At 54.0% G+C, this 14,619-nt stretch overlaps 1 protein-coding gene across 1 annotated transcript; it reads right to left on the minus strand.

Annotated features, from left to right (window-relative positions):
* Positions 1–2,763: 2,763 nt before the first annotated feature.
* On the minus strand, positions 2,764–9,365 carry IHH (Indian hedgehog signaling molecule). The gene is made up of 3 exons (XM_031008417.2): positions 8,494–9,365; positions 5,776–6,037; positions 2,764–4,203 (listed from the first exon to the last, which is right to left on the minus strand). The coding sequence occupies exons 1-3, from the start codon at positions 8,806–8,808 to the stop codon at positions 3,545–3,547; spliced, it is 1,236 nt and encodes a 411-aa protein (XP_030864277.2). The 5' UTR covers positions 8,809–9,365; the 3' UTR covers positions 2,764–3,544.
* Between the last annotated feature and the right edge of the window lie 5,254 nt (positions 9,366–14,619).

Here is a 14,619-nt window from a genome sequence, read left to right on the forward strand (position 1 = left end):
GCCTCTTTCCCCCAACTCAGGCACAGTGCCTGACATGGAGTGGCATCCATTAACATTGGCTATGAGATTGGCCGGCCGCGGTGGCTCACATCTGTAATCTCAGCGCTTTGGGAGGCTGAGGTTGGCAGATCATTTGAGGCCAGGAATTTGAGACCAGCCTGGCCAACATGGCAAAACCCCATCTCTACTAAAAATACAAAAAATTAACTGGGTTTGGTATGGCACACGCCTGTAATCCCAGCTACTCGGGAGGCTGAGGCAGGAGAATTGCTTGAACCTAAGGCAGAGGCTGCAGTGAGCCGAGATCATGCCGCTGCCCTCCAGCCTGGGTGACAGAATGAGACCCTGTCTCAAAAAATAAATAAAATAAAATAAAATAAAATAAAATAAAATAAAATAAAATAAAATAAGCATTGACTATGAGCGAACATCACAGTTCTGGATGCAGCAGCCTTGGGGGCTAAGCTTAGGCCCAAGTGGAGAAGCAGGCATTGGATCTGCACTGCCTGGGTCTGGGTGGTGCAAATGACCCTCCTCTGGGTCTCAGCACTGTACAGAGGATGGGAGAGATTTGGGCCACCACACTGCAGACGTGAAAGATGATCTCCAGACTGTCTCCTTGTTTCTTCATATCTGGGCCCAGAATTCCAGGAAAAGCTGTAGGGTCTCACTCCCACCCCAAATTTGTTCTTTTGAGGGCCTGAATTCCTACAAAGTTCTTTGCTGAATCTTTGCAATCTTCGTCTGAAGAATGAATTTATTCCCTGAGGAGGCCCATCTAGAACAGAAAGGTCTAAGGACACCAAATGGCTCTGTGTCTGCTGGACCACATGTGCCCAACCCCAGCAGGAGAGGTTCCATTCCTTCCTCCATGAGCTGGAGAGTCATCTACTGCATGCATCCACACTCACCAACAACTTGTCGTTGCAATCTGATCTCCCATGTAGAATATCTACAGGGAGAGAATGTGTGAATGAATGGACAAGAACATCTTGACCTTGGCCTGTTATTTCTTACTGTGAATGAGTTCATGAACATTTTGGTCCCTGTGAGCCTGGTCAGTAAGAGTCTGCCACAGAGAGATGAGTCCACTCTAGATGTGTTGACAAAGCAGATTTCCAGACCTCAAATGCTGATTGCGACCTTCCAGAGAGAACCTGAGTTCCCCAGGGGAAAAGCTTGGGGATAAAAACAATGGACCCAAGAGCCAGTCTGGAAAGATTCAAATTCTGCTTCTGTCGCTTGTCGTGTAATCTTGGGCAAGTTTCTTAACCTCCCTGTGCCTCTGTGTTCTTTCCTGGAAAGTGGTAATATTAAATAAAGTACACACCACATAGGGTCATTATGAGCACTAAGTGGCCTACTGAGTGTAAAGATCTAGAATAATGCCTAGCAATGGTTAGTCATCAAAAATGATAGCAGTTATCAGTACAGCCAGTGGGGCCCTATTTCTCCAGATGACACAGACCCCAGAATAATGGTTTTCTCTGGCATTTTCTTCAGTGGATGTGAGGACAGGGTAAACTAAGAGTCTGAACAGTCATCCCCACCACTTTCAACACAGTCATCTGTGTAAAAGGGCAGAGACTGGGCAGTGGCACACTTCAACAACTGGCTCCCCAAGGTGGGGGGAAACCCTAATTGGTAGTCTCTGCCAGTTTCCAGAGTTCTATGGCCACTGTGCCTATTTCAACTGACTCACAAAACTCCTGAAAATTTTGTACCACTGGACCTAGAATCTCAGCTTATCTGTAGCGAGTATAGAAAAACTTGCCTTGGGATGGAGAGATGGAGGGAAAGTAAAGAAGGGGGTCATGCTGTCTTGGCAGTAAACCAGGCCTCCTCTGGACTAAGCAGCAGTTCTTGAGTGTGGCTCATGGAGCATCTGCCATGTTTGGGGTGTTTGCAAAACTAAGCTCCTGGGCTTTGCACTGGATCTATTAAAGTGGAATCCTGGGCCGGGCGTGGTGGCTCCTGCCTGTAATCCCAGCACTTTGGGAGGCTGAGGTGGGTGGATCACGAGGACAGGAGATCGAGACCATCCTGGCTAACACGGTGAAACCCCGTCTCCCGTAAAAATACAAATAAAAATTAGCCAGGCATGGTGGCTTGTGCCTGTAGTCTCACCTACTCAGGAGGCTGAGGCAGGAGAATGGTGTGAACCCAGGAGGCAGAGCTTGCAGTGAGCCAAGATTGCGCTACTGCACTCCAACCTGGCCAATAGAGTAAGACTCTGTCTTAAAGAAAAAAAAAAAAAGTGGAATCCTGGAAGTGGGGCCAGGAATCATCTTTAAACAAGCTTCCCAGGTGATCCTGACATTTGAGAACTGCTAGATTAGGGATCTCTGACCTGTCCGAGAAGTCAGAATAGCCCACAAGAAAATGTGAATTTTACAGAATCTTTTCACACTGTGGTCTTTTACCAACAGGGAAGAGTCAGAAGCCCAGGCCCTGAGAGCACAAGGGCATGGTTATAGATGAGTAAGGTGACCATGGACTAGTCACCTCTGTTCTCTCTTGGGTCCATCCTTGTTTGGGGTAAATGGTGAGGTCAATGTGGGAAGGCCCTGCCCTGTGCAGAGCACAGCTCTCTGTAGGGGCTTTGCAGAGCTACTGGGTGGGAATGGACCTGCAGTGAGGGTGGGAGGCCTGGAGTTTTTGTCCTTGGAGGAAGGTGAGCCAGGCCTCTCCGAGGAGGGGAGAAAACCCTGGACACAACCTTCCAGGGCTCCAAACTATCTGTGAGCATCCTGGACTCTGTGCTCTAACAACTTAAATAATTTTTATTACAAAAGGAAGAAAAGACCAAAACATCCCCAAAATTCTCCCATGGGCTTCCCCCTCCACTCCAATAAATAAGGTATGGGAGACTGACCGGCGGAGGGGGTGGGGATCATGGTTCAGCAGAAGGGGGAGCTTAGCCGGGGGGGTGGCAAGCACATCCAACCCACCTCCCCCAGTCCCCAGCACTACGGTCACATTGGCCAGAACACAGAACTCTGCCCACAGACAGCAACAGTCTCTGGATGTGTCTTGAGGAGTGTGGCCGGGGAGGAATGTCATACCTCAGAATGGCCAGGATGGCTGCCCCACCCCTGTGGCCTTCCCAGTTCTGGACAGCATCGGGTCCAGCCAGCTCCATGCTGGCTCCCAGGGAATTTAGCAGCATCAACTGAGGCGCAAGCCCACCCAAAGGGGCCTAAGACAGATGGAATGGGCCCTCCCCAATGGGGGAGGCAGAGTATGAAAACTCGTAGTGAGAGCAGGCTGAGTTGGGAGTCGCCGTGCCAGCCTCACGGTCTCTAGGAGAGAGGGGTCAACAACCATCCCCTCGCCAGCTCAGCTTGCAGCTCTATGACTACACCACGACGGGGGTGGGGGACGCTGGTGTTGCCCAGTCAAGTCTCAATGGTGTATCTTCATGGCAGAGGAGATGCAGGAGCCAGTGCCCCCAGCTCAGGTCCCTTCCAGGGCCAGCTCCCTCCTGGCTGAGAGGCTTCTGGACCCAGTACAGCAGTTCCAGGAGGGCAGCGGTGGAGTCCTTTCAGCTCCCTGCCCCAGACATGCCCAGTGGGTGGAAGCTGCCCTCTTCTAGCAGGAGACGCCCCAGGCGGTAGAGCAGCTGGGGGTACCAATGCACACCCTCCCCCGGGGTCCAGCTGCCCCATGCCAAGCTGTGAAAGAGTCTCAGGGGCCAGAAGGCCAACTGAGCCAGGTGGTGGTCAGCCACGGCCGCGAAGCAGGATGCCACCACATCCTCCACCACCAGTGTCCCATGCCTTGTGAGCGGGGCGTAGGCCCCGAGGGCCACGTGTGTAGAGACAGCTGCCACGCGGGCAGGCTGCAGGCCTGGCACTCCAGCCACCAGCACGTACTGGCCAGGCTGCACTTGGCTGGCAAATGTGGCCCGGAAGCGGGCTGCCGGCTCCGTGTGATTGTCAGCCGTAAAGAGCAGGTGAGCGGGTGTGAGTGCCAGGCGGCGTGGGGGGTCCTGAGTCTCGATGACCTGGAAGGCTCTCAGCCTGTGGGGCTCGCGGTCCAGGAAAATGAGCACATCGCTGAAGGTGGTGCTCCCATCCTCCCCCATGGCCAGCACACGGTCTCCCGGCCTCACGGCTGACAAGGCCACACGCGCCCCACTCTCCAGGCGTACCTGGGCTCCGGCAGGGAAGCAGCCGCCCGTCTTGGCTGCGGCCGAGTGCTCTGTGGGAGAAAGGGACATGAAGGTGTTACTGCTGTGCAGCTCAGCCTCCTGGTCACAACGACCCTCCCTTGGCCACCCCAGCCAGCCAGAGCTCCTCTTGCTCCCAGAGAGCCCCCGTCACCATATCCTGGCTCCTGCCCCCCACTTCCTATGCAGGCTTGAACCCATACTTCACTGCCCCCATCCCCTTACTCCAATGTGATCTTCTGTGACTCCCCTCCCCAGCCTAATACTTTGCCAACGAGAGGAGCATAGTGGGGCTCCAAGACCCAGCGGATGAGAAGGAAAGGGCTACCTCATGGAGGGGGGAGGTTGCTTAGCTCCTCCGAGGCCTAGATGTTCTGTTATTTCTCACCCCTTGCTCAGACACTTCCCAAAAATTGCCCTCTCAGGCTGACTCCCCAGGTTCTGTAACAGAGCTGGACCTTTGAATGTAGGGATGTGAGAGGAGCCCACCCAGTGGGGCAAAGGCAGACTCCTGGGCAGCCTCGGAGTGAATGTTTGGGTCAGGAGCAGACCAGGGGCGAGGACACAGTCACCATCTTCAGTTCACGTGCTGAGTCTCTGTGCAGGGACAGAACACTGCAGCATCAGCAGGTGAGCTGGAGAACAGTGTTTGGGGGTCAGGATTAATGAATGGAAGTGGTTGTCGTGGGTCAATGTTGGCAGTGAAGGGTGGATGGGGCTTGCAGTAGACACAGTTGGCAGGGGAAGTATTGAGTGGAAGGTTCAGGGTGTGGTTGTGGGTCAGGGTAGGGTCAGGAATATCAAAATGTGGGCCTGGGCTCAGTGTGCGGGTCTATGAGAGTGCAACTATTACACGCTGCCAGTGTGAAAGGCTGAGCTGGCAGCCAGGTGGGGCTTGGCTGGGAGCCACACAGGAACCATTTGGAGCCTCCATGGCTGGGTTCAGTGTAGGTGACAGGGTGCTGACAAGACTTGAGGGAGGGGTGAGGCCCCAGTGCCTGCCAATTCTGATCAACAATGCGGCCAATCTGGGAAAATCCACTTTATTGAGTCCACTTTGTTTAGTCTGGCTCTCCTGGCTGGCTTTGCCCCAAAATGTCCAGCTTCAGGGCACAGGGGAGAGGTTGGGGACGCCTGCGCCCCAGGGAGGGCTGACCTGCAGCTCGGTGGTGGGTTCTGAGCCTCTGGGCTCCTGGTCAGGCATGCAGGTGTCTGGGCATACCCCGGCTCCTGGCCCCACCACCCGCCTTGTTCTGTGCCAGGTGAGGTGGGGAGGCCTTGTCTGGCAGCCTGGCTTCCTCCATCTGTCCAGCTTGCTCTGTCTTGCACCTCCTGTGGCAGGCTCTGGACTGTGGGCCACCAGGTCAGCACCCAGCAGCCCTGGGACAGGGCCCTATCTCCCTAGGCTCCTACCATGACACTGCCAGGCATGGGATGAGCAGGCAGTCACGGTCAGGAGCAGCCTTGGAGAGCGCCGCCGATGTCCTCTTCCCCCGGATCCCTGCCTCCATCCCCGGGCGGGCCTCTTCACCTTCTCGGCACTACTCCTCCTGCCCATGCCCTGCGGCCCCGGCCCCGGGCCCAGCCCCCCGGCGGCGGCTCACCGGACTTGACGGAGCAATGCACGTGGGCCTTTGACTCGTAATACACCCAGTCAAAGCCGGCCTCCACTGCCAAGCGCGCCAGCAGTCCATACTTATTGCGGTCGCGGTCTGATGTGGTGATGTCCACCGCGCGGCCCTCATAATGCAGGGACTCCTCTGAGTGGTGGCCGTCCTCGTCCCAGCCCTCGGTCACCCGCAGCTTCACACCGGGCCACTGGTTCATCACCGAGATAGCCAGCGAGTTCAGGCGGTCCTTGCAGCGCTGGGAGAGGAATGTGCGCGAAATCAACCAGAGCGAAATCAGCCGGAGGAGCCGGCCGAGGTGCAGGTGTAGGCGCAGCCTCGCCCAGAACTCTCCCGCCACACCCAAGGGAGCTGGAAGCCCGGGAGGGTGCTGTCCCTCTCCCTTAGGAACAGAGGGCCCTGAAGTTCTCCCTCCCTAGCATACAGCCGCCCCCGGGGATCTGGACCGCACGGCGGTATCACAAATCTGGAGGAGGCATGGAGGCAAGCGCCCTGGCGGCGCCTTCTCTGGTAGGTGGAGGTCCCCTCTCTCCTGTGCTGTCTTCAGCTCCGGATATCCATCCCTCCACAGACAGGACTACACCTTTCAGCGCCCGGTCCCTCTGTGCTTCCAAGGCAGGAGGGCCAGCCAGCGGCCGGGAGGGAGGAGTGGCAGCGGAGCCGACTGCCTGCGGGCGGGCCTGCGAGGCGTGCAAGGCCCGAGGTGCCCAGTAGGTGTCACCGCAGCCTCAGGGCTGAGGCCTGGGGACGACAGGCTCTGGAGGCGCGGCAGGTGCAGAGCGTCTCGGTAGCTTCAGGGGGTGTGTTGGAGGGGAATCGCCGGCCTGCCTGGATCCCTCGAGCCCCACCGAGGATTCCCGCCGGGACCCTCTTATAATCCCAAACCGGCCCACACCCCCGCCAGAGATGACAGGGCCAGGGAACCAGAAACCGGCGGATTAGCGCCAGGGCCGCCCAATGGGGGGCCACATGCAACGTCTTCCTCTGCAAGGCGCAAAAGGGGCTGACAATCCCAGACCTCCAGGACCTCTGCACCGGTGCCCCCCCCCCCCCCTATACCGTAGGAAGGAACTCCATAAACCAAGCTTCTGATCTCAGGGAGCCAGCTCCACCATCCTCCTCAGGTGGAGTTGGGGTAGAGCCGCGCCCTGGGGGAAGGACCGAAGCGGTCATCCTTGGTTGCTGCCTCCTGGTGTGCCTGGGTCCTGAGAGCCCAAGAGACTGTGCAGCTGACTCTGAGAAGAAGCTGGGGCCAGGGCCTTGGTCTGAGGGGAAAGGCCCTTCCACCAGTCCTCGACTCTGAGATTCGAGGCGCCAACAAGTGTGGGCAGCCCAAGTCTCAACCTACCCCCACCCTGCAGAGCCCGGGCCTCACAGACCCTTGGACTCAGCCTTCCCAGGAGCCAATAGCAGCTACAACCCAGGGCCTCGCAGGTCCTCGCTGGTGCACAGCCTGGCTGGGGGTGCTTACTGCCCAGGGAGGGAGCTCCGCTTGCTCCTTCGTAGACCCTGCCGTCAGGCTTCTAGCCCCGCACCTATGCCCGCCTGCAGCCCTGGTTCCCCGCCTCTCTCCCTCACTGCCACCGCCCCCTCTCGGGTCCAGAGCCCGGGCGTGCGCTGTCAATGATTGCCCAGCCCGTGGCCCGGATCCTTATCTGCATTCCTCGGCGCCCGGCCCGGCCCGGCCACCAGCCAACCTTCGGCCCCGACACTGGCCGGCCAGCCCCGGCGCCAGGGTGCATGCTGAGGGCCCTGAGTCTAGCTGCTCTTCCCAACGGATCTAGAAAGCCAGGGGCCTGCTTTCAGGGGGAAGCCTCGGGAGACCCCGAAGGAAAGGGGTGAAGTTCTCTCCCCTCGCGGACCTGGCTGCTGGGAAGGAATTTGCGCCTCTAAGCTTGGGTGGAGCGCGGGTCCTACTCCAGCATGCAGAGACTAGCGTCAGCCCTGGTCCCTGCCTCCCTCGGCATGTCAGCCCCTCTTTTCCACTCCTTCCCGTCCCCACCACCAAGCCCAGGAATCCCCTAAGCTCAGTCCCAGAGCCCGAAGGCCCCAATAACCCACCCTTCCACCGCAGTAGCACCCCTCAGCTCTCCGGACAGACACGTGGGCTCGCTGGGCGGGTTCCTTTTCCCACCTCCGCCTCCCTATTCAACTCTTCCTCGCTGTTCTTAACCCCAGACCCAGCCGGTACGCTGCTCCTGGAAGGGGCAGCCCGTAGAACCAAGAGAGCACAGGGAGGAAAGGCCGTGGTGCCCCTACGCACCCAGAGATTCTTTGCCTCAGGGGTGCCGAAAAGTTTCAAAATGAAAGGGGCACAGCTGTGCAGAAGGTTAGGCCGGGAGGGACTGCGTGGGTCCTGGAGGCGCAGGAGGCAGCCGGGTAGAGGTACCTCCGGGTGCAGCGTCTGGCTGAGCTGCCAGTACTTTGGGGCAGAGGAGCCGCCGCCAACCTGCTGGGCTGTGGGGCTTGGCAGCGGGGAGCTCTTCTAGCAGTCTCCGCCGGGCTTGGGGATGCCGACACTCCTGCCTGGACCCCTGGCCAGCCCATCTTGGGCAGGAGGCAGCGGGGCTTGGCGAGAGGGGCAGGTGCCAGGGAGCGTGCCAGCCAGTCGAGAAAATGTGCCAGGGGGTGGGTAGGGCCGGGCAGGTGGCCGTGCTTCGGTGGCGGCGCGCTGGTAGGGCGGATCGCGCTCACCTGGGTCATGAGGCGGTCGGCGCCTGTGTTCTCCTCGTCCTTGAAGATGATGTCTGGATTGTAATTGGGGGTGAGCTCCTTGAAGCGCTCGGAGCTGCGAGCGATCTTGCCTTCATAGCGTCCGCTGGCGCCCAGGGTCTTCTCGGGCACGTTGGGGCTGAACTGCTTGTAGGCGAGCGGCACGAGTTTGCGCGGCGGTCGCCGGCGGCTGCCCACCACCCGACCCGGCCCGCAGCCCCATGCCGCCGGCACCACCAGCAGCAGCAACAGGAGCAGGCAGAAGTGCAGTCGGGGCCGGAGCCGGGCGGGAGACATGGCCGGGGAGCCCGGGGGAGCGGCGGGCGAGGTCTCCTGGTGGGCTGATGGGCAGGCGCGTCGACGGGAGCGCTGCGGGGGCTCAGGCGTCCGGGTGGCTCCGGGGGGCTCCAGGCGGGGGCGCCATGGGCGGCGCGGTGCGGCCAGGGCCGGCGGGACTCAAGTGCGGGGCGGGGGCCCAGGGCCCGAGCTGGTGGCGGCGCGCTGTCCCCCTCGGCGCCTCGACTCTGAGCTGCCGGGCTCGCCGGCCGCCAATAAATAGGCCGGCCCGTTTGTTTTGGCAACGCGGCGGCGGCGGGGGGCGGCGGGCGGCGGGGCTGCGGGCCGCCGGGCTGGGCTGGGCTGGCCGGGCCGGCGGGCTGCAGGGCCCCGCGGTTAGCACCCCGGCCCGGCGGTCAGGCGGCTCGGGCGGAGCGGGAGCTGCTGCCGTCTGCGGCGCAGCCCGGGGCCGAGTGAGAGGGGAAATGGAAGAGATCCGGGCTCGGGCCCCGCGCAGACCGCACCCTACCCATGTCCCTGCCTCCTGTGCGCTCGACAGCGAACCTGCAGCAAGGGCAGCACAGCCTCCTCCCCCTCGGGCGGGCGGCCCCGGCACTAGCCAGCCCTCGTCCCGCTCGCGCCTCCGCCGCGCGTCCGCCCGCCCGCTGCCCTCTGCGCCCCCTGCGCTGCCCGAGTTTGCCCTCCCCGCCTGGACGCGCCCCACCCCGCCCTGGCCTCGCCTACCGGCTCTTCGCGGCTCTGGGGTGCCCCGCCAGGCGCAAACCTCCCGGACAGGAGCTGCCACCCCCACGGAGACCGCAACCCACGGCGCGGCCGGACGCGAGGGGCGGGGGGCAGTGGCCGGACCGCACAGCCGCCTACAGTGTCCCCTGCGGGGAAGCAAACCCAAAAGGCAGGAGGCCACTCATAACCTGGTGCCCCACCCTGGCCCGGGCGACGCGCCCTTTCAGCTTGGTGGAGCTGGGTTCTGTATCAACCCGGTGCACATCCCATAGCCTGCCTGTCGGTGTCAAACTGGGGATGGGGAGTCTAGCCTTTTGAAGAGTCAAATAGGGGGTTTTAAGTTGGAAACACTGTTGAAAGTGACAATATGAAGTTGCAAAGGGATAGGTCAATATGCAGAGAAGGGTAGCTAAAATGGTGACGTCAACAGAATATCGAGGAACCCCGACTGACCATGTTAAAGAGGGGCAGCAAAGATCTCAGTAATGGGGGCTTGGTATGAATGCCAAAATGATGCAAAGCCACCGGAACTGCTAAATAATTACTTGGTTCTATATTACACGTTTAAAAGAGCAGAGAATATGTAGAAACAACTAGGAACGTGAACATGTGTTATGTGTTTTTATATGACATTCGGGAAAGCTGAATGAATTAGGATCCCTTCTGCCAAAACAAGTAAAGGCAAGTGTGTTAAAAGCAAACAAAAAACATCACCATCACAACACCAAACTATATGATTTGACTGTAATAGATTCTACAAATCCAATAAAGGTAGAAATGAAAAGATGAGAAATAAAAAGACTTAAAAATTCTCACTCAAATGCTATTAACACAATAGGTACCATTTTATTGGTACTTATATTCCTGAACATGGTAGTTATTAGATATTATTGTACTATGTCTTCTACTTGCATTATCTAATTTAAACTCGAAACGGCCAAAGGAGCTATTACTGTCCACATTTTACGAATGAAGATATTGAAGTTCAGAGAAGATGAACAACTTGCTAGTGGCTGAAAAGCAGGGATTGAAGCCCATGATTCTGGCCCAGCCCCAGTTTTCGCCCATGCAGGTGCATTGTCCCTCTGTGCAGGACCAGTCCACTCAACACCACTGGGTTTGGGGCTGAAGTAGCTGTTCACAGATTTACTCACACTCTCTGGATCAGTTTTATAAACACAAATTCAGGATTGGATGAGACTCAAGAGAGTGCTTAATCTAAGCGCTTGATATTACAGAAAAGGAAACTGAGGCCCACAGAAAGAAATTTAGGATTGCTCCACTAGGAGTGGAGTGGTGCCTGCAACGTGGAAACAAAATGGATCGCCTCCATTCCTCCCCTTTGCCCGCACCTTCTCCCCACCCCGCATGTTCTTTCTTGCATTAGCATTCAGATTCTGTTTCCTAGTCAAAGATGAACGTTGCTTCTTTTCCCTGAAAGCTTTCCAAGTGCTTTAACTTGTATTTTCCAGGGCTCAAGAACTATCTCTGCGATATTCTCCATCCCCTTTCCCTCCTGCCCCTCTACCTCAGATTTCTGGAGCAGGGTCAGTACCTCTCACAAACCAAAGAGGGGCTCTCTGTTTTTATGGAGTTCCATGAAAGAAAATTCCATAGGCTTCTGCGGTCACCTATCCCACTGTTTAATAATATTCTTCTAGAGAAATTTCGCCTTAAATTTAATCTATCTCCCTCCCTCTCTAATACAAATTCAACTCGTTCCTCTTTTTCTGGCCTTAGGGATTAGGGCCATTATCCTGCTGATTATCCTTCATGCATTGTCTTGAAGAGTTGTTAAATTGCTTTCAATCTTCTTTTCTCCAAGTAAAAGACAATTTCTTTAAGTTCTCTCAGAGGTTCTAATTTATAACCATTTATTAGCTTTTCCATTCTTCCTCTCATTTCTCCTCTCTCAGACTGTATGTAATTCTAACCTATTAAATACAAATCTGGTAAAGATCTGATCCATGTCAAATAAGTTTTTATGCTATAAGTACTCCCATAGCTTGCCATCAGGTGTGCCTCTGCAGCAGAGCCACCTCGTTGGTTGAGACTGGGCTTCACCAAGACCAGACCCTCCTCTGCCAGGCTAATTTAGGAACAGTGATTAGGGTGTGTGCTGGAGAAGCAGAGGGAGACCAGCGTGTATCAAGTCTTTTCTCTCTGCCAGGTGCTTTACACAATTAGTAAAATCTCCACAATAATCCTCTGTGCATGACATTATTCTCATTTTACAAATTTATAACTCCAAGATCTAGATGCCAAGTAACTTGCCTGGGGTCCCAGAGCTAAAATTTGAACCCAGAGCTTTTGCACTCCAAAGCTATAACCTTTTCTTAGGACATAATGGTGCTCCAAGATCTGAATCTCAAATTTGGGTCAACATCAGTCCAACCTCCTTCAGTGGAGGAAGGATGGAGACTGGGAGCACCATAATTTCTACAGCAGTGACCTGGAGCACTTTAAATCCAACCTGGGGCCTCAGTATCCGGGTCATTTCTTGGCTGCCTATGTTCTTAGCTGTTCAGTAGGTGTTGGGTGGCTTTTAAACTGGGCTAGTAGTTCCTTAGACCTATCAAACAAGGCCTGGTTCTTTTTCTGATCATTGCCAGCCTCTGTCAGCAGTATTAAAATTGAACGGGGGCAGAGTATGCCACTATGGAAGCTCCAGTGGCATACAGCCTGGGACATGTGACCTCATTATCAGGAGAGAGATGCAGTGATCGAGCCTCACTGGACCTGGCCTGCTGGTAAAATCACTTTCTTCTCTCACCTTTAGATCTCTTCTATCCTTCAATCAGCTCTATTTTGAAGAGAACAAATTATCTATTGCTTTGGATAATATGATTAATTTTTTGTTTAGAAAAGTGAAAGTTAAAAAAATAGGTTAGAAATGGAGGGAAATACATAATAGAACATAATTTAAATATCTACTTAGTAGACTACCATGTTAGTATTTTTAGTCAATCTTAATTTAACACTATATAGTAGAAATACATTGTACTTATAGTATATACATGATATTCTATAGCATATCTTCACATCCACATACATACTGCATAGGTCCATACTTCTATAGTCAACTAGTATTTTTTCTCCTAATCCTGCCACTTGACCGGATCAATCCAGCTCTAAATCCAAGGGTGGTAAGCCACAACCAGACAAGTTTCAGGAATGCAGTTAGTCCAACACCCTCCAGTGACCCAGTGCACAGCAACCCTGGCTCAGTAGAAACAGTAGACCTGGAGGTGGCAAACCCATGCCTGAACACCATCTTTGCTACCTTCTACCTGTGTGACCTTAGACATGACTCTGAACTTCCATTTTCTCATCTATAACATGAAAATAATATCACATACCTCATAGAGTTGTTGAAAGGGTTAAAACATATAAGCTTTAAAGTACAAATGTTACTTATAATTCACTTTTATCCTCTGCTGGGTTCACTTAGGGACAGCAGCAGTTTTCTGATTCCTATTACTCATCTAGGGGTAATACATAAGGAGGCTCATGTGTGGTGACCCAAGACAGCAGTGGTCATTAGCAGCCGCTACCTCTTTCTATTAGGGAATATCTACCTTGATGCTGTAGTATAATAGGCACATAAGAACACAGAATGCAAACAGAAAAGTAGAAGATACAGTTGTCCTTGAGGAATTTACTATTTAATCTTAAAGACAAATCACGAAAATAAAAGACAATTACAAAGCCACAAATGCTACTCATAAATGAATACAGAATAATGCATTATAAACTAGATAGGCTAATAGATTAGATGAATTTGGTCTAGGAGAATATGGAAATAAGAAATGATTAGCCTGGGGTTAGATCTCTTGGATAAAATCAGTTCTGAAGGAGGGAAGGGAATGACTGAAAAGAATGAAGAGGATATTCAGGAAAGGGGAGTGGTACAAGCAAAGATGATGGCCTAGTAATGATGAAGAGCCAAGTTAGATGATCTAAGAAAGAGAGGAAACCCTAATATCATCTCACAAAACCTTCACAAAAACCTTGTGAAGTTCACACTATTATCTTGATTTTACAAATGCGGAAACTCAGGTTCAGAGCTTGTCCAATAGGGAGCTGGAGTTGGAATCCAGGCCCTTGTTGACTCCACGGTAACAGTCTCTTGGTGAATGATTCCCAGGGCAAGCATGCTGGGTTGTCCACCTCTGTTCAAGTCAACCATTTTCCTTCCTAAATCAAAGAAACTGTTTTTCCTCCTTCTAGAACTGTTACCTTCCTCTTGGGCTTTTAACACCTTATACTTTATTTGACTGACCACTTCCCCAACAGGGTGGTGTCACTCTGACTTCTACTGTTGATTTTTTGAAAAGGTAAGCAACTGCACCAAATTTGGCCCCATATGCAGAAATAAAAGCATACCTGTCTTTCAAGCCTCTGATCAGTCCAGGTCACATTTGGAGATCCAACTAGAGCCACTCAAAACTAACAATGCTTTGAAAGCTGGCTGTTGATTAGAAACGGGAATGTCAAGTTACCTTTGCTCAAACAATAAGCTCATTACAAGGTACTTCAGAGAGAGTCAGGCATTAAAGACCTTGCTTTGATGACTTTGAAAAGCTAGGAAAAGGCAGAATTAGTTACAGAGTGTTTTTCCCTCAAATCAGAGACCAAAGATTGTGGGAAGCTCTTATCTTATAGAAAGACATTTACAGAAAAAAAAAGACAGACGTCTTTTTTTCTAGGGCTGGGCTTGGTGGCTCACACCTGTAATCCCAGCACTTTGGGAGGCCAAAGCCAGTGGATCACTTGAGGTCAAGAGTTCAAGACCAGCCTGGCCAACATGGCGAAACTCCTTCTTTACTAAAAATACAAAATTTAGCTGGGTGTGGTGGTGCGCGCCTATAATCCCAGCTATTCAGGTGGCTGAGGCATGAGGATGGCTTGAACCCCGGAGGCAGAGGTTGTCGTGAGCCAAGATTGCACCACTGCACTCCAGCCTGGCCAACAGAGCAAGACTGTCAGAAGAAGAAGAAGGAGGAGGAGAAGGACATGGATTATAATATATTGACTAACTAATGAGCTTTATTTCTGAGCCACCACGCCCAGCCTTTATTTCTACTC

The sequence above is a fragment of the Gorilla gorilla genome, chromosome 11 (genome assembly GCF_029281585.2).
Source record: "Gorilla gorilla gorilla isolate KB3781 chromosome 11, NHGRI_mGorGor1-v2.1_pri, whole genome shotgun sequence".
In the NCBI taxonomy this organism is placed as follows: domain Eukaryota; kingdom Metazoa; phylum Chordata; class Mammalia; order Primates; family Hominidae; genus Gorilla; species Gorilla gorilla.